The sequence below is a fragment of the Helicoverpa zea genome, chromosome 16, assembly GCF_022581195.2.
Source record: "Helicoverpa zea isolate HzStark_Cry1AcR chromosome 16, ilHelZeax1.1, whole genome shotgun sequence".
NCBI lineage: Eukaryota > Metazoa > Arthropoda > Insecta > Lepidoptera > Noctuidae > Helicoverpa > Helicoverpa zea.
In genome coordinates this window covers 9,271,257-9,298,258 of record NC_061467.1, presented here as the reverse complement: position 1 = coordinate 9,298,258, position 27,002 = coordinate 9,271,257, and the positions used below count along the sequence as shown (strand labels likewise).

At 35.3% G+C, this 27,002-nt stretch overlaps 2 protein-coding genes across 3 annotated transcripts in view; both read right to left on the bottom strand.

Moving 5' to 3' along the window:
* The window catches only part of LOC124637337 (vascular endothelial growth factor receptor 1-like), a 139,734-nt gene that overhangs the window by 42,360 nt on the left and 70,372 nt on the right, over positions 1 to 27,002 (bottom strand). The gene's annotated exons all lie outside the window — the stretch shown is intronic.
* On the bottom strand, positions 7,060 to 9,433 carry LOC124637338 (glycine-rich cell wall structural protein-like). The gene is made up of 2 exons (XM_047173703.1): positions 8,395 to 9,433; positions 7,060 to 8,173 (listed from the first exon to the last, which is right to left on the bottom strand). The coding sequence occupies exons 1-2, from the start codon at positions 8,407 to 8,409 to the stop codon at positions 7,232 to 7,234; spliced, it is 957 nt and encodes a 318-aa protein (XP_047029659.1). The 5' UTR covers positions 8,410 to 9,433; the 3' UTR covers positions 7,060 to 7,231.

Genomic DNA, 27,002 nt, shown 5'->3' with positions numbered 1-27,002 from the left:
ATTAAAAGCAATTGGCTTGTAATTAATTTGTAGCTAAAACATGGTATCGGCCTCGAACAAGTGGAATCGAATACCTAGGCGTTTTAATTAGGTATAAGATTATTAAGAAACATACCCAAGCATGGCCATCCAACGAGGTAATGCTGCCAGCCTCTTGGGAACGCTCCCAGTTGACAGCGATGGGGATGAATTTTTTGACGCCTTTTAGATATAGTGTATATATTTTAGTTTTTTTATTGTTCTACTAGGATAGTTTTCTTTTTGTGTTGTAAATATCTATTGATCAAGTTCTTATCTTAATACCAATAAATAAGTTATCCATTAAAAATAAAAATAAACAAATATAACTTATGAACTTATTCTTTAATATTGATTCCTGACACTTACGCGAATATTAGATATTTAAATAACACTAATTTTACGGATTTTATCGCGGTTATATTATTACAGTTTTCTTTAATTATAATTTACTCACATAATACATCTAAATGAAAACAAAAGGAAATCCGAAATCTACGGAAATGAACTCATAAAAATATATTAATGGCTACAAATTAATCTAGAGAAAGATAATTAAAAAGGTGCTAACTGGTCGTAAAAAACAATTAACGTTATAAATATAAGTGCGTGAGAATTCCTGGTTAATTGTCAAGTATTACATAATAACATTCATAAAAGAGTAAAATTCACGGAGAAAGGAAAGATATCGGAGATGCCATAAGGAAGGTAGGTCAGGCGCTTTCTTGTAGGTCAAGTAACCTACGGTACCTAGGCGTGCTCAGTTACTATAATTACGATGTTCGGGTTCCAGCTGGCAAATCGAAAACAAACTGTCAAAGATTGCTCTTGGTTGATTGTTGATTTTATTTTCATAGTAATGGAGGCTGGGGACAGGCCTTCTCCATGTGAGAGGAGGCCTGTGCACAGCAATAGGTCGCCCCATTAAAAAAAAAGTCTGTAACAGTAATGGGCTGGTTCCATAGAGTGAGGGCGGAACTAGTAACATTCCTCGTCCTTTTCTCGTTAGGTACTTTATTAGCAGATTTTGCGTTATGACATCTCCGCTAACCATTTTGTTCTCCGTGGTAAAATTGATGAAATGCAATTGTCCAGTGAGTACCAAAAACGGAACAAAGGGACGGCATTATGCAACAGTTTTAACGAACTTAAAAACTAAGGGGCGTATACTTTAAACTCAATCATTGTTTTGACATTTCTGACTGGTCATTAATTTGCAAACAATACAGAAAAATGTATTAAGTGCATGTTGGGCTTGAGCTTTCAGAATTAAAAAGAAAAAAAATTAAAGAATTAAATTCCGTATAGTATTTAATTGAATCGCATTATGATAATAAAAAAAAAAACCTTTTGAAAGGCAATTTGAATTAAACGGTTATTCATCCTTTGCACACAACCTTGTCTTTTTTAAATAAAAAGTCAACAAAATAAGTAATTTTTGAACAAAATTAATCTTTGATGTTAAACTTACAGACAATTTTACGTCAAAGGTAGTCTCTATTAATAATCATTTTAATTGAATTGGTAGTATCAGTTCTACAATAAAAATCCAATAAAGGTATTCTCATTTTTAACTGTCTTTAAAAAAGAGGTTCTCAGTTTTCCCTGTACGTATGTAGGTGTTTTTGCGCGATTATTTCATGTTTTGGCCGTACCGATTTTTATGTAGTTTTTACCATGGTATTTGTCAAACTTAGGAGAAGTAAGCATATAATTGAATTTATACTTTTTTTTTAGAAAAAGTTTTTGTTTTTTTCGTAGCGGATCTCTAAAAATGTGCAGGTACATATTATGAGTAATGTACTGAAGTCATTACTGAACAAAAGATGTTGTATCCATTGTCTTGAATTACAACAGGTTATTGAGCGCTGAATATTTCACAGAGGCGAGTGGTCACTGGCTATTATTGTGAAATATCTTGTTAGACGTTTCTTGTAAAAATACGCATGTTTTAGTTCGTTGCAAATATTTTTGTAGGCTTCAATTGGTTGGTATCTGTTTCGCTTTTGTTTCATTTTGCGAATGACAAAATAATATTGGTATTGTGATGTTTTTCGAATGGTGTTTCTGTGTCTTTGCGTAAGTTGAATATGTCAGTAAAGTTTATCGCTTTTCAATTATATTTAAATTGCTAGCTATGCCTATAGGATTGTGAAGTAATCTACTTATGTGATATAATACTAAGAAAGACTAACAATTTATTTATTAATAAATAATTACAGATTGAGGTCTGAAAAAACTGAAGTTCATTGACACCAACAGAAGTCAATTACAAAATTAATTCCGCAAAGATGGGTGCAAGATAAATGAAATAATTCTCAGAGCTGACATAACGCCTGTAAGATTGCGTTTAATTTTAACGATTTCTTTGTTTTAATAGGATTGTACTGAACAAACGGTTACGTATATATTTTGCATGAGTCAGTGCAAAAAATCAGGTAATTATACGATGTATAGACATGATAGTGTGTAAAAACTGTCTCGGTAGGAATTGTCTGGCAGAATTACGTATGACGTTTCACACATTCGTTTAGTTTTATAAAACAGGTTTATTTGTGAATGTTCTTTACCTACAAATAGATGGAAATCATAGATCTGTAAAATAAACTAAGTCTTTAATGGTTCCTTTTCTCCTTTCCCAAACAAAGTCAAGCAAAATTAATGTCTAATGTGATGTTTTAATTATATTGGAATGAATCTTGATTTTACTAACGTTTGAGAGAATACTATCATAATATTATGCTTCTTCTTGTGTGTATTGTATGTATAATTTGATTTCAGTACGAATCGCTAAAGCAGACGGAATCTTTAAGAAAACATTGTATGTAGTGGAGAAGAAAATATTTGCTATCAAACACAAACCACGGATAAAATACGAAAACCTTTATCCTCAGCAAAAACAATCACAACACAAAGATAAAAACAAAACAAAAACAATCTTACAATATAACTATCTATAGTAAGTAAGTACAAACAAATCATACGTGAGTAAAAATAGCAACCGTGACAAATAACACATACACGAATTTAACATGACATTAATAGTACGACTACCGCAAAACAACGTGCCACCACTACAAAGGTTTTACGCAAACGCTAACGACCTCATAAACCACAAATAAACATGTATGATGTATCTCTATGGGTATTGTGAACTAGCGAAAGTACGATTCACTCTCACTCTCGAGACGGGCTGTAGACTTGTAAACATATGATTTTGAGATCCGCGTATAACTACCATTTAAAAACCAACCTTAATGCCTACACTCTACAGTCGAAATTCCATTGTATCTGTTCTAGAGTAACAAGTAAAATAATTAAATTATCATAAATAACAAATAAATATAATTTAATATTAATTTTTTGGTGAGCTCTCGCATAATTGTGGTCGGTTTCATTGATAGAATTTTTTTTGGTATAAATTGTACTCGACATTTTTTTGGTTAAAAAAAAGAGAAAGTAATAAAAATGAGGACCGCCCAAGTATTGGCTGAGTAAAGAGGTTTATGTTCATGATTCACTTTAAAAAAAAAACTTTAAACTGCAATGTGAGATACTGAAGTGTGTTTTTTGCCAACATTTGTATTTAAAAGCCCAAGTTTTTTGCAACCGAGGTCATAACCAACATAATAATGTTATTATGACTCATTCAATTATGTTGTTGTTGTTTTAAAAACTGGATTAAATTCTTGACCCATTTGTTGACGTAGGTCATAGTTTTGGATTGTTTACATAATACGAAATAAATTATGCAAAATTATTTGCGTAAATATTTTTAAAAGGAGGCCAATTTCACTGACTAATCCTAAATTTACGTAATCGGAGGAGGAAGTCAAAATTATAACAGTTTCTGAGAAATGACAAATGATTTGTATTAGTAATTTATATAAGCTAAAAGTAAATTAATAATAACGCTTACTTAATAATTAATCAATAAACAATTTACCTTTCAATCTTTAATGTATCTACAGTAAAGAGGAATTATTATCATTAAAAAGAAAAAACGATGTTCTTCAATTCAATTTTATTGTTGTGTTGTTTTACACAACAATAAAATTGAATTTCGAACTTCGTGATCGATGGAAGAACTTAGTTGTTCAACTCGTTTATCGACTCGAATCATCAGTTGGCGAGTGATCGATTGATACCGATGTATCGATGTAGGCGTGACTTCTCGAGTCGAGAGCTATGCCTAATACGACTGTGATATAATGCTCGATCGAGAACTGTCTTGTCCGGTCACAGAGTGGGATAATACAGATGAACTATTTCTTGTATTGTGGGATGTCAAAGGATTAAGCAGACATGACAAAGCTTTTTTGAAGAAATTATTTGAATTCTTTATGAAATTGGGACTGGTGGAAGTAGTGGTGACGTCAAACTGTGATGTTACGAGAATAATAATACGATCAAAATTTTATTTGAGCTATACGTAAACAGGTTAGTTCCTTATGGACCCTTGATATATTTTCAATTTTCATATGAGATGATGCTGCTGAAGAAGATGTCCAGGACAGAAAGAAGTGGATACTAAAGCTGGGAAAATGAAGTACCTATATGTGAGCTCATTATACCACTGTGATTCTGGTCATTTTCTTACTCTATGGCCTATTAGAACAACAGTGATTAATGGACCCCATCCATCGACAGCAACAGTTGCTCGCGTTACATAGCAACCAGTAGCATAGTTATTGCTTGTTGCAAATTATGCAATAATTGCAGGTTGCCTTTTGTTATAATTATAATATTATTTTAATATGTTTGCGGGTTCTAATCGGAGCCTTCCGCGGTTCAATGTAGGTTGGGTCTGTTATGGTAATGTTTGGCCAATAGAAGAAGTAATGTTACGATGTAAGAAGAGACTTGTGTTCAATTTTATTTAGTGGTAAACTACCTTGCTTATGTTTATTGTAATTATTTCGAAGTTCAATAAATAAAGTACCTAATTAAAATTAATTGTTTTATTTACACTTTCTCCTCTAGCTTTGTAAGTAGAAGACATAATGAAAAAGCTGCAATCAAGTTTCAACACCAAAATAAACTAAGTTATAGACTATAAAATCAGAGTACACCATTAGCAAAATTGCAGTCCATTTTATAACTGTTTCACGGCCTATTCGATGTTACTACATCGCCTGAAACATCATAAAAGAATCAACTATCAAAGGTTCTACAGACACATCATTAACTTTGTTTTCCCTAAAGACAATAATCTACAAAAAATATTTAAATATTAAAATTGTAATTTAATATTTAACAAGACATGAACATGAACATGACAAGATATGCTCCAAAAAAATAAAATGGGTTAAGAGCAGGAGCATAATGATATAAAAAGACTTGGGTGTTAGAATGAATGACCAAGGTAGGTATTGATTACAATTCTAAAACCAGCTACATATGTAGTTAAACTTGAAAGGTATGGAGCATTTGAATAAATACCAACGGAAAGGCTCCTTCTTTATACGATCAATTCATATAAGTTAAACTGCATAAGCTTCTATGCGAGCATAAAGGGTGATGAAGACTGTATCCATTTGATATTGGAATGATTGATTGGGATTTCCAAAAAATATAAAATGTAAATCAGTATCATATTGGTAACATCAAATTAATATTGAACCTAAGTATTCAATCAAGTAGAACAAATTAAAGGTTCAACCAAACCGAACCAAAAGAATACATTTGCAGAAAGAAATGACGGTGCAACTATCTCCATGGCAACACAAAATAATCCATACAAAATTAAGACATCAATGGCTAGTGTCCCTAAGCCTTAACCAAACAGCTCATCGCAATCAATCGATCTCATTAGACAGGTCTCGGTCATGGCATACAACTCCCATAAAAGCAGACACACACACACAACCACGCATACAATTAAACTAATTACACTATAAAAATAAATTGTTTTACTAGAACATTGCATGTGAATTAAAAGATTGTTGATCTCATAGCATTTGGTAATATCATGGGAAGTAGATACGGAATATGGTCTTTCCGTGAGAAAATACCCAAATCAAATGCTTTGAAACATCTTGGAAATGAAAGACGCATTTGTGTAGGCAGTGGTTTATAGGCTAGTAATACTGAAGAAGTGAGCAATCAGAATATTGAATGTGTAACTGTTAATAATATTGATAGTAAAACCATTATCGGGTTCGACCGTAAAACGGTAATTACTGATCGAAATGTTATTAGTAAAGTCATAATGGATTTATTTGAATTGATTGTGGCAAGTTAAGATTTTAACGGCTAATAATTTTCGAAATCATAACTTTCGAGTAAAATTCTTTGCATTGCATATTGTCCGTATCATCATCAATTTCGTACAAATATTTGACCAGCTGACCAGTTGAGCATTCATCTCCATTTATACTGGCGCGTTCACTTTCCACACAATAAAAGACTGCGATAATGACTTGCCCAAACACGTACCACGCGGAAGTTGCGAAAGTCACCATATGTTATAAATATTCAGCTAAAACATGTTTATTTTCCGTGTCATCATTCTTATGTAACTTGTTTTAAATCTCCCCATTAAATTCACTGTTTTCGTATTCGTCCCTAATACTAGGATCATTATGTCAGACAACATTATTAAAGCTGGTGACGTCAAAACTACATAGTAGCTCCATGTCGATGTTAAAAGGGAAATTATGAGAATACACCCAAATGTCAAGGTTTACGCAACGGCATTGTGAAGAACTGCAATAGGCGGGTGTTACGCAATGGAATATATTTAGCGAAACTCTCTTATTTTCTATATAGATGTTGCAAGCAGCTTCTTTCTGAGTGCATGATGCAACTGAGGTCACGCTGTCCCGGAGTTGCGCAACATCGCCCACTTCGGAGAAAACATCACTTTCTAGCATACACCTGTTTATGTAGCGTGTTAATGATATTGACATGTTAAATGTGTGCTCGTCGGGTGAATGGCTTTTTGAAATTATAATTTGAAGCTCGGATGGAGCCGTGTTGGTTTAACCTTGTGTGTTCCCAGTGTAATGAGTAAAGGAAAAGATAATGAAAGTATTCACATTGTTTATAACTTTTTATGCAAAAATAAGAATTTATAATACAACTAGAATTATAGTACATTAAAATTACTATTTACATAAATACATTTAGGCACCGTAATTTTTTCTCTACTTATAACTAAGTTTGTCGCCGGCAGAGCAGGTATCACAATTGCGCGCGTGTTTCGCGCCGTTTAGTAAGGGCCGGACTGGCCGGGGGGGCCGTACGAGGTGCTGACGCCACCGCTGGAGCCACCGTGTCCGCCTCCGATGGAGCCACCGTGTCCACCACCGATGGAGCCGCCGTGACCGCCGCCGATACCAATGCTGCCGCCGCCGATGCCTCCGCCAATGCTGCCACCGCCGATACCACCGCCGATGCTGCCGCCGCCGATGCCGCCGCCAATGCTACCACCGCCGATGCCGCCGCCGATGCCGCCGCCAATAGCACCACCACCAATGCCTCCAGCACCACCGTCCTTCTGGGTCTTGTACTTGATGAAGTAAACTTCGGGTTTGGAGGGCTGGGTGGGAGCAGCGGTGGGGATGGTGATGTCGGGCTGTTCGTCGGGTTTCTTGACCAACACGTAGACGAGGGTCTTCTCTTCGTTCTGAGCCTGGGCGGGGATGATGGGCGCAACAGGTGCGGGAGGTGCAGGTGCCTTAATGAAGATGATCTTGTAGTGCTTCTGGGGAACACCACCGCCGCTGATCACCTGGGGACGCTGTTCTTCGGGTTCTGGGGGAGGGACGTGGACGTAGATGTGCTTCTGCACAATAGCGCCGCCGCCGAAGCCAGCACCGCCGCCGAAGCCAGCGCCGCCGCCGAATCCAGCGCCGCCGCCGAAACCGGCGCCTCCTCCGAATCCAGAGCCACCGCCGAAGCCAGAGCCGCCGCCGGAGGAGAAGCCTCCAGAGGAGAAGCCGCCACCGCTGCCGCCGCCGATGCCTCCGAAGCTGCTGGAGCTCAGACCGCCGGAGGAGAATCCTCCGTGTCCGCCACCGATGCCGCCGCCGAGGCCACCGAGCCCGCCGAGGCCGCCGTGTCCTCCGTGACCACCGCCGCCTCCGGGCGCGCTGTAACTGTATCCCGCCTCGGGCCTAGCCGAGCCGAGTGCCGCAACGGCAGCTAATACCTGCGGCAGAAAATTCACTCTTTAACAACACTGTTACAAACATTTTTATCGATTGCTGGGCAATATTAATCGATCGCTATCTTAGAGAGATGCACTAGAGCGATGAATAGAGCCGAGCGCTCGATGCACTAAACAATCCGACGAGGAAGCACGAGTGCGCGGTCACAGGAGCGGGGGTCAATACACAGGTCACAAGTCACTTTCACTGCACGAATACCTACCAAGAACGCTTTCATGTTGACTCACGGAGGTGTCGTGGTTGTGTGATGCTCTGTACCACCGACCGTTGGTTTATATACTGGTGGATCGGCGACGCCTCTCTCCCGGGCTCTTCCTAACATTCGGCCTTCGGGCCATACGAGAATTATGATTTTAATGACACCCGTCCAATTCTTCTTTGGTGAAAACAATGTGGATCTTGTACTGCTATTGGACACTTTCACAGGCTCCACTATGATCATAATTGATAAGTCAACTGACAATTTGGTGACATATTAATTTGCTATTGTGACGTATTATATTGTTCGAGGTGTTAAATGTTTTATGGGTTATAATGTTTAGCATTTTCTCGCCGTGGAGTCGTTTCTATTGAACTTTTTCTTTCCATAAGAAGTTCGGATTAGTTCTTAAATTACGGAACTAGACAGTTTCCTTGTTATAGAAGTTTTTGTGTCACCGAGATTACTTCTAGTTTCTTCTGTCTGATCTGCATGCGTTATTAGCCATTATGTTCATATATCTTATGAATGTTTTCCTTTGCTTGGTATTCACAATTCTCACTATAAATAACCCAAAAGAAATGTTTTAAAAACAATGTAAGAATTGAATATGAGAAATTATTATCGTCGACTGAGGGAAAAACTCGTTTATTTTAATTAATTGATGTTATTTTTTTTACACCGAAATCAATTGTAAGTTTTTATGAGATGCAAATGTATATTTTAGACACGTTAACAAGTTGTACAACCATTGAATAAAATTTTCACTCATTTAATTTAGATCATAAGTAAAATAAGCTCGTTGCCGTAATAGGTATCCATTCCAACGAAGTAAAAAGTGAATTTGTCTATCATGATAAAGCAGCAGGACTTACATTGATGAAAACTTTGATAATGAGGTACCAATACATTTTACACCAAGAAGAGTGCAAAGGAGGGATACATGCTCTAAATAAAAATATAGGTCAACTTCGAATCATATTTTCCTTTTGACCTTTTATCTTATTTCCTCCATAATACCTTTTTTTTTAATAATAATTTCTTTTTTGACTATTTTTTTTCTCATGTTTTCATGAATGTTTTTTTTTTTTTTTTAATAAAATCTTTTTTTTTTAAATCATACATATTTCTACTCATACCAAGACAAACTATTCTAACCTGCATACCTCAAAAACGGCTGCGCCAATTCCAGTGAAAATTTTCGTAAACGATACCATCAGTGAATGTCAGAGGTCAAGTTATTGCGATATGACATAACGCAGCCATCGCAACAACAATAAAAAACACATCTCTAAGAAATCTTCACATAACTATTACAAAAATGCGTTTTATTATAATGACCATGGACTATAATAAAAACAAAGAAAGTTTAGGTTAATATAACGATAGATTTTGATTATTATTTTTAACGGCTGATCCTAATATCCCATCTCTAGTTTTGTTTGCTTGTATGGGGCTAAAGTCAAAAACTTGTCTCTAGTTAGCTAATCAACAGATAGTTTAAATATGGGGATCGGCCCTTAGATAATAATAATCACATTATAATGACTTATTGCTCAACTGTTTGTCTGTTCACGGTTTTTAAAACACAAAATGTGGTTTTCAGTACCAGAGCTTTTTCATGGAATATCTGACCTACATTTTCTTGAAACCATATCATCGAAGAAAAGGGTAATTGCGACTAATTAGTTCGCATATGCGAAAAGCTAGACTTTGAAGGTAAAACGGATTAACTGACTTACATACAAGAGATCCAGAAAAAGATAAATAAGAAAAAAAAAAACATGAAATAATACCATTGCCAAAAGCTTTCCTTAGAATGCGGACGAAACCGCGGGACAGCATTAGTACCTACAAAATATGTATGTGATACAAATCCTGTTACATAACATGATGTATTATTTAAAAGTATTGCAACATAAAACCTTCATAAGAACCAAAATAGGCATGAAAATTCTCAATCTGTTTTTATATCAAAATATAGTCCAAGTTCAAAACTCCGTATTTTTAATTACCTCAAGGCAATTCATGTTTAAATAAGTGTAAATATTAAAATTAGCTCGCAAGCAAAAATGCTTCAAAGTTCGGTATAATTATTATGTTTAAGGACACTATAATTAATGAAGCTATTGAATATTAAGTACTTCTTATACGGATCAAATACAATGAAAGTGTAAGCATACTGCCAACTTTTAGTCGGCCGATAGTTTGTATGGGCTCATAAATCAGTATGAAGATGAATGGTAGTACGCACATTACAAATATAGTAAGTTCAACTCAGTCTTGCGCGCGGCCTTATGTGTGGGTAACCCTTGTACATATACAGTGACTTTGTGTGCGTGACAAGAGGTACAGTCGGATACAAATACAGTTATTTAGGGGTACGTTACGGCGGTTTAAAGAAAAACAGTTATTACGTAATTTAATGTTTATTTATTTATACCTAATGATTCTGAATCGCTACTTGAAAAATCATACCTATGATGTATTTTGCATTTTTAGTCCACACTTTTATTTATTGTCCTCGTACCCCGAGCTAGAAAATATGTAAGGAGTATTTAATTCATCTTAGATATTTCACCTCATTTATTTCTTAGATACTGTCAATGTCAATTTGAAAAAACGTATGAGAAAATAATGAAAAACTGTAAAATGTAATAATAAAAAGCTTTGAATGTTGTTTCATTTTTTGAAACGTTACCTGACTCCTTAAACATTTTCTCCGTGAAGAACTAGACATTTTTGTAAACGACTGTACCCAAAACAAAAAGCGATAAGAACACGTCATGCTCGGACGAAGTCACTGTCACACGAACGAAAGTTGTATATTTACAAGCCGACGCACACATAGTGCCGCGCGCAAATCTGAGTTGAACTATCTATATCAGGTATTTAGCCGGTACAAGATCGATTGAAAATTTTGATGGTTATAACAAGCGGGTCAACTGTCGGCCAACTGTTTAGTCTGTATCCTTAAAGAGACAATCATTTGAAATTGATAATCTCTATCATCCTTTGTTCGAGAATTGAAGCCAAATGTAGTGTATCAGTTGTGTTAGCACCCATAACACAAGTTAATCAATAACTTAGCATGGGGCTAACCGACCCGTGAAAAGGTGTCCCGACATTGTATTATATTGTATAAACAAAGCTTCATTCAGGCATGCTCACAACTAAAAGACCAATGGGACTCAACAATGCAAGAAAGTACCATACATGTAACAAGTCTCTAATGTATCTTCCATCCAATTAGTAAACCCAACTCCTTTCCGATATAAATCAGCATTTACGAACAAAAAACGCGTTATCATCCGTCATTGTATCTCAAATTACACCTGCTTGCAGATATAATGACCCGACCTGCCTTTCCAAGATATTGACTTTCTCATCTTATGTGGCCGGTCATGTAACAGGCTGATGCTATGTGCATAGTTTTGCATATAGTATGTTCACTGTTCGGCTACTTTTTTTTGCTAAGCAGTGTAATGCAAATTGTTTGGTTGTCTGCTTGTTAATTAGGTATGTGTTAACGTGTGCCTAAAGGTCTGGTATCAAATGATTTGGTTCTTAAAGGAATGAAGTAAAATTTCTGCAAACAAAGTTAATATAATAAAAAAAGCTTTGAACACTGGCGTAACAATGCACAAACTATGACAACTTAAGACGTTTAAAACAATGATTTAAGTCCACTAGCATAAGCCATTTTTTTTTAGAATATGAAATCTACATAAAGGAGGCTCCATAAAGCTTGATATTTCCAATTATTTTGAAAACAGAAGTAATTTTACCATAGACTGTTTTACCATAAATACAAAGGAAGTGAGGGGTGAACGTTTAAGGGGTCGATTATTTATAATTTGACATTTGAAATGCGCTGATTGTCAGTCAAAAATTGAATAAAGAATATTTTTTGTTTTATTCATATTTTTGACTTTTAATGAGATGGAGAGTTTGATTGACAAGTTTAATCTAATATCGAGGGGCAGCGAAATCTGAAGCTGAAATGTAGCTTCCTTGAGGACGAGACCAGACCGCACGAAACGGCTAGTAAAGTCATTCATCATCCTCCGAGCCTTTTCCCAACTATGTTCAGGTCGGTTTCCAGTCTAACCGGATTCAGCTGAGTACCAGTGTTCTAGGAGCGACTGCCTATCTGACCTCCTCAACCCAGTTACCCGGGCAACCCAATACCCCTTGGTTAGAGTGGTGTCAGACTCACTTACATACAAACTTAGAAAAGTTGCATTGGTGCCTGACTTGGAATCGAACGCGAGCCCTCATACTCTATTAAAGTCATTAAACAGTACATTTTAATAACAATACTATAGAGTCTATAGGCCATAATTAGAGGTGGCCATAGACGCGTTGTCTGACCATTAATGATCCTATTGTCAATTCCCATTGTTATCGATAGTGAAGCAATCTTTTGATACACTTTCACTAGATTATCTTATTTCATGTCTTCGGCTTGATAATATGGATTAACTTCGACGATGTTACATATGCCTTAGGGGTTAATTAGTGTGACAGAATTGACCTTTTGTGTTGCATAAAAGTTCATTATGGTTCTAATAAGTTGTGTGTGTTAAAATAAATATTTGCTTATGTATTGATTGGCGTTTTGTGGTCTAATGATTGCGAAAATTTTGGGAGGTTGTAGCACCACTTTTTTTGGGGGCATTCTCATTTAATATTTGACGGTCGTCCGAATTTATCGATATTTAACGATTTTCCCAATTTCGAGTAGTTGAGGTCAGCTTCCTGACTCCTGACCATGACCACCTCAACCTAGTTACCCGAGCAACCCAATACCCCATAGTAAGACTGATTGTCAGACTTGCCTACTGGTTTCTGACTACCCGTAACGACTGCCAACTAGTTTGAATGACTGAAACCCGTTGCCATGTTGAGATGTCTATTTTATTTTAAAAAATTATACTCCAATAAATACATTAATTATTTCAATTTCCATATTATCTATGATGTGAGAGGATTTTTTAGTGATGTAACGACCATTGACCTCGCGATGTCGAATTAAAAGAGAATGCGATTTTGCTTTGATAACCGCACAGATTTGCACTATAACATTGCGAAAGGTAACAATTTGAAGAATAGCGTGTGAATAAAATAAAATGAGACATATTGGTGCAGCTCAGTCGGGGGCCGGCTGTGGATGTTAGAAGACCTCCGTGGATCTCTTAGTTTTATTGATAGTTATAAATTGACTATCGGGAAATTTAAGACAGTCCATGTGTTTACTGAAAGGATACATGCCATAGTCGTAGCAGAACCTCTGTAGATAAATTGAAGAGATTTCCAAAGTACTGAAAAATCTTGAATAGTACGGAGTTGATATTTTACAATTGTTTTAAGATACGCGTTCTTTACCGCGCGGATTGAGTCGTGCGTAGATTTTTTTTACAAAAAAAACAATAAGTATTCCTTAAAAATACTATGCTGAAAATCGCACCACTAAAACATACCACATAAGTACATACAGGTCAAACTGAGAACCGCCTTTTTGAAGTCGATTAAACAGAGCCTAAAAGCGCGACAAATTCCGCTTATATGAAAACGCTTTTACATTGTAACTTAACTGAGTAGGCATAACAATAATAAGTACAGGTAGCTAAGTAAGCTCTTACTACCCACTCCGTTAAATGCTTAACCACACATAAATACTGCGCAACTGAAAACAAACCGAGATGAGAGATCCTTCATGAGTTTGAAGTAGTAGTTGGGTAATAGGTACCTACTGCCTGCCTTTAATGTTACATATTATTGTGTAATAGAGATGGTTTCAAAGTTTTCCTTATTTAATTTACATGATAAAGTAATTTTTAAAGGCTTTGTTGACAGTTTTCTCCTATTGAACTGTTTTTTTTTTCAATAAATTTTTCTTTTTGATCATAGTTTTTTCTCTCATTGAGTTTTTCTAGTATGTAACTTTTAGTAGATTACTTACAATTTTACAATGTTTTTAAAGTAGTCTACCTAGAAAAAATAAGTTTAATTTTCACAGTGTTTCATTAGTTTAATTACTGTATATTATTTCTTAGTGAAGTTAACGCATCATTGGCGTAAAATACCAATTCGTAATCAAGAACTATTAGGTATAGAGTGCCTAAATTGAAATCTAAATAAACCGGTAGCATAAAACTTACTCTTTAAACAATTTTATATAATCATTAAATTAATAATAACTATCGATACATCGATATTGCTAAAAGACAGCTTTAAACTGTTAGTCACGATTTCAATAGCGCACGCAAGAATTTTAGAAGCGCAGTCTCACTTTGATTGATGAACCAACTTAAAAGTGAAAGAAGGAAAAAATATATTTTTGAATGAACAAATAAAGAGATCTTTGTTAGATTTAGGATATGCAAATATTTTCTTGCATTGTGGCAGACACTAATAATTGACACTTAAGTGGTTGATCTTTCTGCTTCAAAAACTTGGCTTGTCTTTAAATCTTTCTAATTCATGATTTTACTAAAATGTTAGCGTTGATGTCGATAGTTATCCAAATATGAACATAATTACTTAACACCATATTATCATTATTATCTATAGTTTTTTGCAAATGAGGGCAACTTAACTTTGTTCTAGACCAACGACGTGAATCCTACTCCTCTCATCTACTTGACCAATAATACAATTCGAGGGTTAAGAACTAGAGTAGCGTAAGGGCAAAAATACAAAAAAAAATTGTTTTCACCATTCGTTTATTTAATCCCCATATTTTTATGTGCCAAAAAACTGGAACGATGTAGTGAGTTGATTGCTTAGTACAACAATAACGTATAACAAAAAAAGATATTTGTTTAGTGCTAAAATGAAGTATTTCTACTTACAATAATCTTGACAATATTTTCTCAAAAAAATTACGAGCACAACGATCGTAACTCGATTTACAGAGCGAATAAGACACCAAAATATGCCTTCAATGTAATCGCTTAAATAACGTATCTTGTTATACGTTATTAACGCAGAAAGTTTGATTATGTAGGCTTAGTTTGTTTCGTGCCAAATAAACGTAAAGTACCGCTACTGCCTTGTTTCGTAAGCTTCCGTAATTTTTCTTCCTGCCAAAAAAACGTAAGGGTGGGATACGCTACTATGGCACTAATTTATGTAACAGCCAAAATGACGTATGTCAACCAGTTTTTGAAAAATAAATTTTATTAAAATGAAACCGTATTTTGATTGACCAAAAAGTTACATTATTCTGTAGCCGATAAATAAAGTTTTATTATTAGTAAAAATCAGATATCTAACTACTATAGATATGCCACAAAAAGGGCTATAAGATAACAGTAGGTGAATTTGAGTTGTTTTCGGGCTCTCCTGAGAAGTTGTCATTTTGGCCTTACGCTACTCTAGTTCTTAACCCACGAATTGATATAATCAAATTGAACGAACGTAGCTTGAATTGGTCATTCATTAATTTAAATTAAGAAGCTTTGGCATAGCAACGATTGCAAAATAAATAAAGGCCAAACCTTAAGGTCAAAAACTTGACGTTTTTGGAAACAAAAATATAATTATCAATATCTAAAATTAGACGTATCCGACCTTCTGTCGGTTGCCTAGCAACGGGAAATGACATTGGTTGGTATTAATTAATTAGAGCTTTTGTGTCATTCGTGTAGTGTTCTATACGAAGGACGTGTGTTGTCAGGGACTTTGTTCAATGGAGTGACTTCCTAGTTCCAATATTATCCTTACAAAAGTAGGTATATGTATATACTTCTGTAAAAGCTTCTTCCAGGGTTATCAATTAAAAATCTGCTATTGAGTGTGTCAGCTAACTGGTTTAAATAGTCTTTCAATCACACATTGAGCTATTGGCTGATTATTTTAATCAGATAACATGGCAAAATTCATAGTACTCTGTTCAGCCGTTTAATTGTTTAAGCGTTATGAAGACACAAATAAACAAACGCGCATTCGCAATTAGAAAATCAAAGTTAGGATTTACTAAAACTATAAGTAGAGCTACATTTGACTTTTGCCACAGGCAGAGACGCGCATGAAGCTTAGTAAAAATTACATTAGACATCTGATCATTTCTTCGTCAAGTTCACGTAAACTGTCAAACATTTAGTAAGCAAACACAAAAAAAGAAAACAACGTAAACGCCGGTAGCAGTGACGGGTTACGCACTTATTTAACTAAAAGGTTAGTTTGAACGGAAGTTATTTGCACGGTTAAAGAGACGTGTCGCTTGAACCAATGTTACTGAACAAGTATTAGGTAATCTGTCAATATGAGAGTGTGGTTTTACAAACATAGTATGGGTTTTGCTTTTCAAGAAAAGTTAACATCATCTGCCTATATTTTTCCCCAATATGTCTCACAGTTTAACAGTTTGCAGCGTATGTGATAGGTAGTCAGATTTAATTAAGTCTGGTAAAGACTGCTTGTCAGCGTTTTTGGGTTCTAACTATACGTCCAATTTATTTTGGAGTTAGCAAGCCTTAGTCATATTTTCTTATCATTTTCCTAATTTTAAGACGAATGCAAGTTCACAAGTTCGAAGTTTACAATATCAAATCACTTGATTCTCTAAAAAATAAATTTATTCTGAATCCTGATAATACACATAAAAACTTCAAAATGCCTTTATTTATAAAAAGTTGAACCGAAAAACAAAACCTAGGTCCTCTAAATTGGTACAAAACCTGTCACAGTAAGTTAAGGTGAATACGTAATGAAGGTTTTTGTCTTTACATAATAATAATTATAGTTTTATAAATAATGTTGTTTTCCACCTGCCGAACTCACAATGAACTTGAATGAATGTACGAAGGTTGCACTATATTTCGCACCAAAATAGTGTTATTTAGCAATTGATTCATACACCAGTCTATCATACCTTAATTATTATAATAATCGACAAAATTATAATTATAGTAAAAACTATTATATTGCTTGTTTGGTTTCAAAATGAAGCAGTATATACATATATACTGTCAACCAAAGCAATAGTGACCATTGTCAAAATATCATAAAAGATTAAGAAAACGTTTTAATACTAGTACATTCTCTACCTCATTTCACATCAAATAAATAAACTGAAACATTGCGAAAATACGGAAATGATCACATGAAAATCTCTTTGCCGTCCCGATACCCAGCTGCCCTTTTTAACGCACACTCAAATATGGTTGGTGAAACCTATCCATAGGTACATATCTATAGGTCAATTAACTGATTGCTCCCACAACCTGTTGCGTACCGATTGTGACCAACCTGTTGCTACTCTTTGTTTCAACCCCTCATTAATTTGTTTCGTGATAAAATCCGGAATTCCGATTGTCGCTTTGTAAATTCGAGCGCTGTTTTTTTCAGTTGTATTTACTTGTTTAAATTTCGAAGGTCAATGATTTGTGGAAACGCATGCCCGAAAGGGGTTGGATTTTTTGTGACTCCTTCAACTTAAGCATCGAATTTCTATACACCAAAAAACTCGCATGGTTTCTAACTCAAAATCATTTATTCAAAGGCAGCACTTTTCGTACGCCGAAATTGGAATATCAAGAATCAGCCAAACAAATATATATATATATACCTATGCATAAACAATTCAACAGCTTAAATGAAAAATAAACGACCTTCATAAAGAGAAACGGAACAAACTTTTCAATTTGGTAAGTACATAATAAAATACACAAACTTTTAATTAAACATTGATTTTTGTTGAAACTCAATTAACTCTGCGAAAGGTAAGCTTCGAATATTTTAATACTAGCTTTTGCCCGCGACTTCTTTCGCGTGGAATAGTAACTTCCGGTAGATTTTTGGTTTGACCAATAGGTGGCGCTATATGTCCGGAATAAATTTTATTTTTATATTTTTTTGTAATAAAAACTATCCTATGTCCTTTCTCAAGTTTCAAACTATATCTGTACCAAATTTCACACAAATCGATTCAATAGTTTAGGCGTGAAGAAAAGACAGACAGACAGACAGACAGACAGAAAGACAGACAGACAGAGTTACTTTCTCATTTATAATATTATAGTTAGGATAACTCTTATAGGACCTACTTGTTTACCTGTACCTAATTAATGTATGCATATTAATATGATTATAACATAACGCATCTTTTCACAAAAAGGAAATAAAGGAAGTAAGTACTTAATATTATAAATCAGACCTGAGTTCGTTTGCTTGAACGCGTCAGCCTAAGGTCCGATTCGAAAATTCAGGATTAGATAGCCCGTTTATCGAGGGATATGGGCAACCTTTAACTCTGGCACGGGTGTTTCTACGGGACGCGGGTGAAACCGTAGGCAGAATCTATTTTGGATATAGATACATAAATACTTATCCCTTTTTGTAGGGTCCCAAATGACCCATTGTGGTTCTTAGACTAAATATTAATAGGATCTAGCTATTAGCATTCATAAATTTAAAACCTGAAATCAATAACTACAGGAAAACTTATCTTAAAACTGCTTTACCTAGAAACCTAGATCCTCATAGTAAGAGTTAACACTACAAACTTTTAGTCGGCCGATAGGAGGTTTGGGCTTATAAATCACTATGAAGATGAATGGAAGTATGCACCTAACAACGATCAGGGGTTTGTCCGGTATCAGACCAACTGTAAACTTTGATTTCGCGATTTGCTAAAATATTATTATTTTTTTAATCCCCGGGCCAACAGTCTTCCGACTGTTTAGTCTGCAGGTTACGCGTAGGATGCTTTAGCATCATCAGCCACTAAATTATATATCAATTGACCTTCAAGGCCTACAAAGCAATTCTAAATGTAATTTCATTTTATTTCAAAAATTATCGTAAAATTGTGTTGAACTTTGAACTCGGGCATTTGACCTTAATAAGAGTCTTGCACCGAATTCAAGATAATTTGGTGTCATAATACATAGTTGAAATTCTTAAATTACCAGTTGAAAATAAAGGTGTAAATTGGATAGACGAATGGTTTGGTTCCGTATCTTCCATTATTTGAAGTTAAATATTTTAAGCACACTAACTAGCTTTGTACTGTCGACCAAAGACATGTATGACCCACTTTGTCGAAAAGTAGTTTCAAACAGTCAAAACGATAAAGACCACCTCCTTTACAGTACGTACTGAATTTCGGCCTTATTGCATTTGATTGTTCCTACCAATCGTTTAAGATGGGTCACAAATGTCGTTGGTTGTTAGTAAATAAACCACGTCGAGTCATCTAACTGCGGAGTAGGTACTATGACCGAACCATTCGTTGTTTTCCGATAAGAGATTGTTTGAAATAATTTATATGTAGCTAATGTCAAAATTCAATTTCCAGTCGTAAAAAAAGAGATGGATCGGTTATTAAAATCTGAAGTTAATCATTAAACATTAAATTAATTTAATACATATGTTATTCCATACAAAGACTATCACCTAGCATTATTTCCTGTCCTGTCACTGTATTGAGATGAACATAATCTGAACAATCAGAATGCAGTACGTTACGTGGGCCTTATGTAATGTATAGATCATGTAAATATACTGGCTATGTACGAATGAGATGTGTCTTAGAATATTTTTGTTTGGCGCGCTAGATACACATGCTAGTTAAACAGATATTAGTCGTAACATGCTCATAAGTATGATGTAAAGAGACCGCAAATTCTGTAATATGGACAGGATTGGGTCTGCAACAAATAGTCAGAAAAAAAACTATATTTTTTAAGTGTTCCGGGATTGGGTCTGCAATAATTTGTCAGAAAAAAAAGACTATATTTTGAGTGTTTAGTAAGTGTCCCAGATTATTTTTATCTACTTCAGTTTTTAATTACTTAACACTGATAGAATTGGCATAACAAGTCAAGATTTGAACAAGCGTTATGCGATGTTCTTTTGTTTTTGTGCTTATTCGTTATAGTAATATTTTATGTAATTGTTATTGTTAATTTGCCTTTTAGGAGCCACACAATTATAAGAAATATTTCTCCTCCATTCTATTCTATTAATTACAGCACAGGCCATCTCCGCATTTCTCTCGTTTCCTATTATCTCAACGATTTATATTTGCACTGCCTTTAGTTATCTTTAGACCATAAATACTCTTAAGAGGTTCATGTAGTTCACACAGTGTATAGTTTCGAAAGAGATTGTCAATAGTTGTAGGTATTCCACTCACTCCTCAAAGATTGTGTCATCATCATCGTTAAACTAGGGGCCAAAGACCACGGGTTTGTTTAAAAACTGGCTTCTGCCAGGGGTTACACTTGCGTCTGCGTAAGCATAGATGACAAGCCTCGATAAATGGGCAACTGGGTATTCCATCACTGAAAGTATTTATTAAAATTAACGAGTTCAAACAAACTCTTTATAATATTGGCATAGATGTTACCCTGGTTTTTTAATACAAAAAGACTGACATCCCTTTTCTATTCACGAGCAATCGGTTTGTTCATACATTCGTAGTTAAATTTTATTGCAGCTAACCCGATGCAGCTGAGTAACAGTGTATTACACGGACCGACTGACTATCTGACCTCCTTAACCCAGTTATCCGGGGTAACTCAATACTCCTACGTAAGACGGGTTGTCAGATTTCTGTCTCACTGGTTTGGTTGTCAAATGAAGCTATACTTACCGCACAAAAACTAGGTGATCTATCAGCCTAACGACGATCCAAGAATGAATCATTCATTTATGTAACAGAATCGGGTGCCATCATACATGGTATGTGTGCAATCTACAAACCTGCTTAGCCATTTACGATGTAATTAGGTTTGAGCTTGCCGAGTCGCATCCCACGAGCCTTTACGTGAAATGAATTCATTTTAACTCGATTTAATATTTATGAGTTTTTCGTGTGTTGTAAATCCTTGCTAATATTATAAATGCGAAAGAAGCTCTTGCTCTATCTGTCTGCACGTTAAAACTACTGAACTGTTTAAATGTCTAGTACAAAGATTGTCTAGAGCCTGAATAGAGATAGGTTTTTTGTTTTCCGGGTGCAGGATATTGTTCTGTCAGGACGCGACTGAAAAATCAAATAATTGATAGTGTAGTTTCTGATGCCATAATGTAAAATTTTAATTTGTAGCCTACTTCATATCAGACTGAAACTGGCTTCTAAAATATATATTCAATACATAGTTACAATCGTACATTTAACCCTCTATTACATAAACGTCGTAACAGCTGGTGTGAACAAAACTAGAAACAAACTATCGATATATTCCAATCACGTTAACAATATCATTCATTGTATTATCACACATTTGCATGTTCACAGCCGTTCCCATCCGTAACACACAAAAACTTTATTACATTATATTACGCGATAGAGAAACTACCAAACTAGTAGAAATAGTATGAGTTAATCTGCTATTTCTATCAAATTTCTATGCGCAAACGCACCTGACAGACGTGATAGTTCATTCTGCAAGCGTACAATTTGTAGGCCTACGGAGATTAAATTGGTCTTGGTGTTGCCAGCATTTTAAGTCGCTTACGTCATTTCTGATATGGTGAGGTTGAAAGTTGAGCTTCTGATGTGGGCCTATAAACAAGGATGTTGAAATAATTAGAGCGAGGTCCGGTCTGTTTTTGAGTATTTTTATGTGATTGTGATACAATGTAATCAAGATCATTGATATGCGATCTATGTGAAAACAACACTGTTAACCGACAAACAAGAATAAATAATTAAGGCATTTTTAAACAGTATTGCAGAGGTTTATCCCATAGAAGGCAATTTATATGTTGGTGCAAAATTGCATGTTTTACTGACTTATAGGTTTGGGTATCAACAATTGATATTTGTTTAAAAAAAAACCATCGTTGATATTATATTCTCCATACTGACTTATGAACCCTGTCAACTTATATCGGCCTACTATAAGTTCGGTCGGCCCTAGCATCCGAAATTATAAACACGTGCCTCCAATTTCGATATCTACTACCCAGAAAATGACAGCGAAAAATTACCAAGTATAAATCCACTTAGTTTAACTTGATAAAAATATTTACTTTTGACGAAAAACCTCGGGCTGTGTATACCCAGTATACTGCCAGTTTTAGTTGTTATTACATTTCGTATTATAACTTTAGCAAACTTTGGAATAACAGGAGGTCAATTCTCAAGAGAAATTTATATCGAACAAGAACTATACTAATAAAACTTTACAACTAACTGAACATTAAAATGTATTGAGTGCCTTGAGTGTTTGAATTGTTGAATATTTAGAAACTTTCATGACGATAAACGAAATTAAACTGCGCAGTACAAAACTTGGAATGTTATTTTGTTATTTGAGGGCAAATAGTCTGTGGGACCGTTAAATAAATACTGCCTACGCGTCTGTAGATTTGATATTCTGATTATCAGTAACTAGGGATATGGAAGACTTGTTGCTTTTCAAGAGCTTGTCTGTGAATATTCGTTCGTGAATAGGATTATAAAAAGGCTTTCGCAACACCACAGTGCTGTGTATTGGGGCCCCTAAGATCTGAAGCTTGCGGGGTTGTATGAAAGAGTGACTGCAGATTTGATTCACAAAGGGAACGAACAAAGTTGGGGGATTGAAACGACATTGATATAAAAACTGTGTTCTACAAAATAGACCTAAGTACATACCCCAATCCTTATTAATTTTGCCATTGCCGTTAGATTTTATCCTTCACGTCTAAAACGTTCATCTATCTTTCTAATACTTCCCGTTTATTCTCTAGGGAACCGCTCAATGATATCTCAAGGATATCTCAACAACCTACAGATTTTGGAGTGCTTCAAAGAACCTCAGCCGATTGGGGTATCTTTGATCGGAATTTGATTAATCTTATCTTCAAGTACTTAGAAAATTCTGTTCCTATTAACAGCGTTGCTGTATTCCATGGCGGTATTTAGCGGTATGAAAAGGTTTCGAAATCATAACCAGTTTTGGGAAAATTCCTACAGGTATTGACGGATCAGGTTGGGCCAAAAATAATGGTGCCCTAATTTTCACAGCCACCATATCAGGAATGTCACAGTTAAGTACTGGCCTAGTTGTTCATTTTCCCCAGTGTCAAACCCAATCAAACAGTTTCTCCACAAGTTATTTACGTATAAACCGGAGAAATGCGAGATTAGGTCATATTTTTAGATGTCCCATTTATAATTGTGTAAATAAAATTTCACAGGAATTACTGAATTACTTATTTCTTAAGCTCGTACTATTATAAAAAAAATCTCAACTTCAATTTAAGTAAATAATTCAGACTTTCGGTACTACTATCTCAGTTCAGAAGAAAAAGCGACACAAAATTTAAATCCTATCTCACGGATTGAGATTCCGTTCTGCATAAAATCTGCATGCATGACATCAGACCGGAACAATTCGACCGACAAACTATAGAAAAACTTGCCACTACGCTTGAAATTGAGCTCTCCCAAAAATGGACATGTAACATTTCACAACTGTTGGAATACTGCTAGCTTAGAGCATTTAAACGACCGGATCCGCCGTGAGCACATATCTCTTAGCAAGAAAATAGGTACCGATAGGCCTTTGCGCGAGGGCGAAGTAACGCAAAAAAAGTTACAATCTTTTTTTTTTTGTGAAATCGTCTTTTAATAACCTCTCCCTGTGTGGATGCAGCGTGAGTAACAAATCGCTCACCTAGTAGTATAATGGCACATTTACAAAAAAAGCGAAATTGGGTTTTTACGGCCTAAGTGTTTAAAAGTGTATAATTTATAAAGTGGTAAAACGGCATGGCGTTAGTTGTTAAAACCATAAAATATAAGATAAAATATAAAATGAAGTCATAACCTCGTTTCAAACGTTTGCAAAATCTTTGACCCTCATTTCTGTAAAATAAGAAAAAAGTAGATGTGTCATTATACTGCTAGGTGAGCGAAATTTTAACTAATTTATGCATTTTTTTATCATTACGCACGCACACTACAAAATTTACAACACACGAGCATAAACTCGACACACATATACTAGTATGACCGGGGCAGCGATTTTGCACCTTTGGCAGAGGTAGGCCTCTAATTACGTCTCCCGTTGGTTACGTGCTCTAAGACCGGTTGCTATCGCAATAGCAATAATTGACTTCTAATTCAAACTTGCTTAATATTTGTGTGTATGACTTGGATGGGTTTGTACGGAATATTTTGGTATGGTTTGGCAATTAAAATAAGAGGATTGCTTTCATGTGTCAATCATGGTTTAAGTATGGGTTGGTAAATGTTTCACATGCGATGAAGTCAGAATTGCCAATTTATTTTAACTAGCTGTTTCTTGAGGCTACTCTTGCATATTAAGGTGACCTTGTGTAGATTACGGACTGTGTTTATGTAAAGCACAATAGAGGAAAACGTACATACATACTCTTAAGTATTTCTGTTACGTTTTGCTTGATGATTACAACATGTTTTAAGCCAAAAAATCTGGAGAATCTATAAAATACATCGTAGTATGTAGATCGATTCATTCTTACTGTAAGCACGCTGCTAAAACAACTTAGGTTTTCCAAAAACTCGGCTCGTGTCTTACCTCATACAGATAACATGTAAAGGCACATGACAGTATGTCTTCCATTACACATAGTTGTAAATTAAAAACCATAAAACACTTGAATCGCTGACCCGCAAGCTATCTGCGTGTGAATCGTGCGCACATCAAGAATTACTATTGTAACCCATATACGGACAAAACGTTGCATGCACTTAACTGATTACATAGACATGTTGTGAGGAAGGTGTTGATGAATATGGATGGATATAGAGGAATAGGACGACTAAGGAAACGATGGATTGAGTATCGAAAGGCACGTTTAATTGGTGGTTCACGGTTATCATTTGAACATGTTGGGCAGTTGTTACGGGTAGTCAGAAGCCAGAAAAAGGCCGCACGGGTCAACCGATCACAGATTAAGATTATTGGCGTAGCCGGTCCCTAGATGGGGGTCCATTTATATTATAACAATTTCCTCCTGGTTTTGGACAGCAGGTTAAATTGCGGTCTTCGTTACAAATAGTCCAAAGCAAGTAAGTCTGGTAACCACCTTTAAGGTTGCCCAGGCGTAGGTCAGTCAAACGTCCAGCATCAGGGAACCCTAATGTTAAGTATAATAATTCGATATCAATCTCAGCATAATGATAATAATATGAAGTTTCGCACACAAATTGCGGCATCATGCCGTTGAAGAGGTCAAAAAGAGAGTGTTTCATTCATCACCCACATAATTTATACTGCGGTTTCCTATGATTGACGTGCGAAACATACTTATTTGAGTATCATCAGTTTATGAGGAAAATGTTAGTGCAAAATAAGTGTATAAAGAAAATCTCCCCAACAAAGTTATCTGGGCAACACAATACTCCTTAGTAAGGCTGTCAAATGCTCTCTTCTGACTACCCGTAGCGACTATCACAAATAATCACAATTTAACATGACTTTAAGAACACGGACTTTCGGCTGTCATTGAACATCCTTGGCAGTCGTTACAGGTAATCAGAAGCTAGTAAGTCTGACACCAGTCTAACCAAGGGGTATTGGGTTGCTCGGAAGATGATTTTCAGAACACGGAGGAACTCATTTTGACATAAAGACGATGAACAACCATACAGGGACGGACTACGGAAGACGTTCCTTATTCTGTGATCGGTTAACCCGTGTGACTGTTACTCAGTGACGAGCTCCTCAAGATATTAAATAACGAATTGAAAATAACACTTAGATACAAATATAGGCCATCACAGCTGTTGTAGCCAAAAACTATCTATAGATTTAAATAGTAGGCCATGGTTCAAAGGTATGAAAAGCGTCCAAAAATAGAGCAAGATTTCAAATCCGTTAGTAGTCTTTGAGAATACCTCTTACAAAGGTTTATCCGTAGGGACGGGTTTATTTTTACTTTTAAAATGTACAGGCTATTTATTTATTTAATAATTTTGTACACATAAAAACACAAAGAAGAATAAATAATAGAAACAATTGTACAAGGGCACAGCTTATCTCTAAAGAAATTTCTTCCAGCAGGCCCGTTATGGGAGAGTTAGAATAAAAGAGATAGGTACAGATAGACAGTGTAAAAAGAAAGAAGATATAACCAATATATAATCACTAACATAAACTACTTAAATACATATATATAAATATACATACAATAAATACTATATGCATCTATGACAGAGAGGAAAGATAGTGTCCTTTATTTGGGATAAAAAGGCTATATTTGGGAGTAAAAAGGTTTTAATTATAGTGTGAGATTCCATGGTCGCCAATCATCACTTATTTACACATAAATAGTATAGCAGTCATGGTAGGGACCAGATATTTAAAAAACTTCTCCGCTTTGCTTCGGTGGAGTCTGGGCCTTACTCCTCAGACTTATCATAAAGTATTTATTATTATGTCATTAAGATATCGTATTACATAGACTGATGAACTCTTACACACATACACATAAATAGCTGCAATGTCTCTCACACATACTCACATATATTCAAATTCAAATATTTTGTAATGCGTATGTAATAGTGTTATGACGTAAAATATATTGAATTTCACACCAATGATATGTAACAAACACGCTGTTTGCTGTAACTTGGCGGACTTAGATGCAAGGAAATGCAAGTGTCCATTGCACATTAA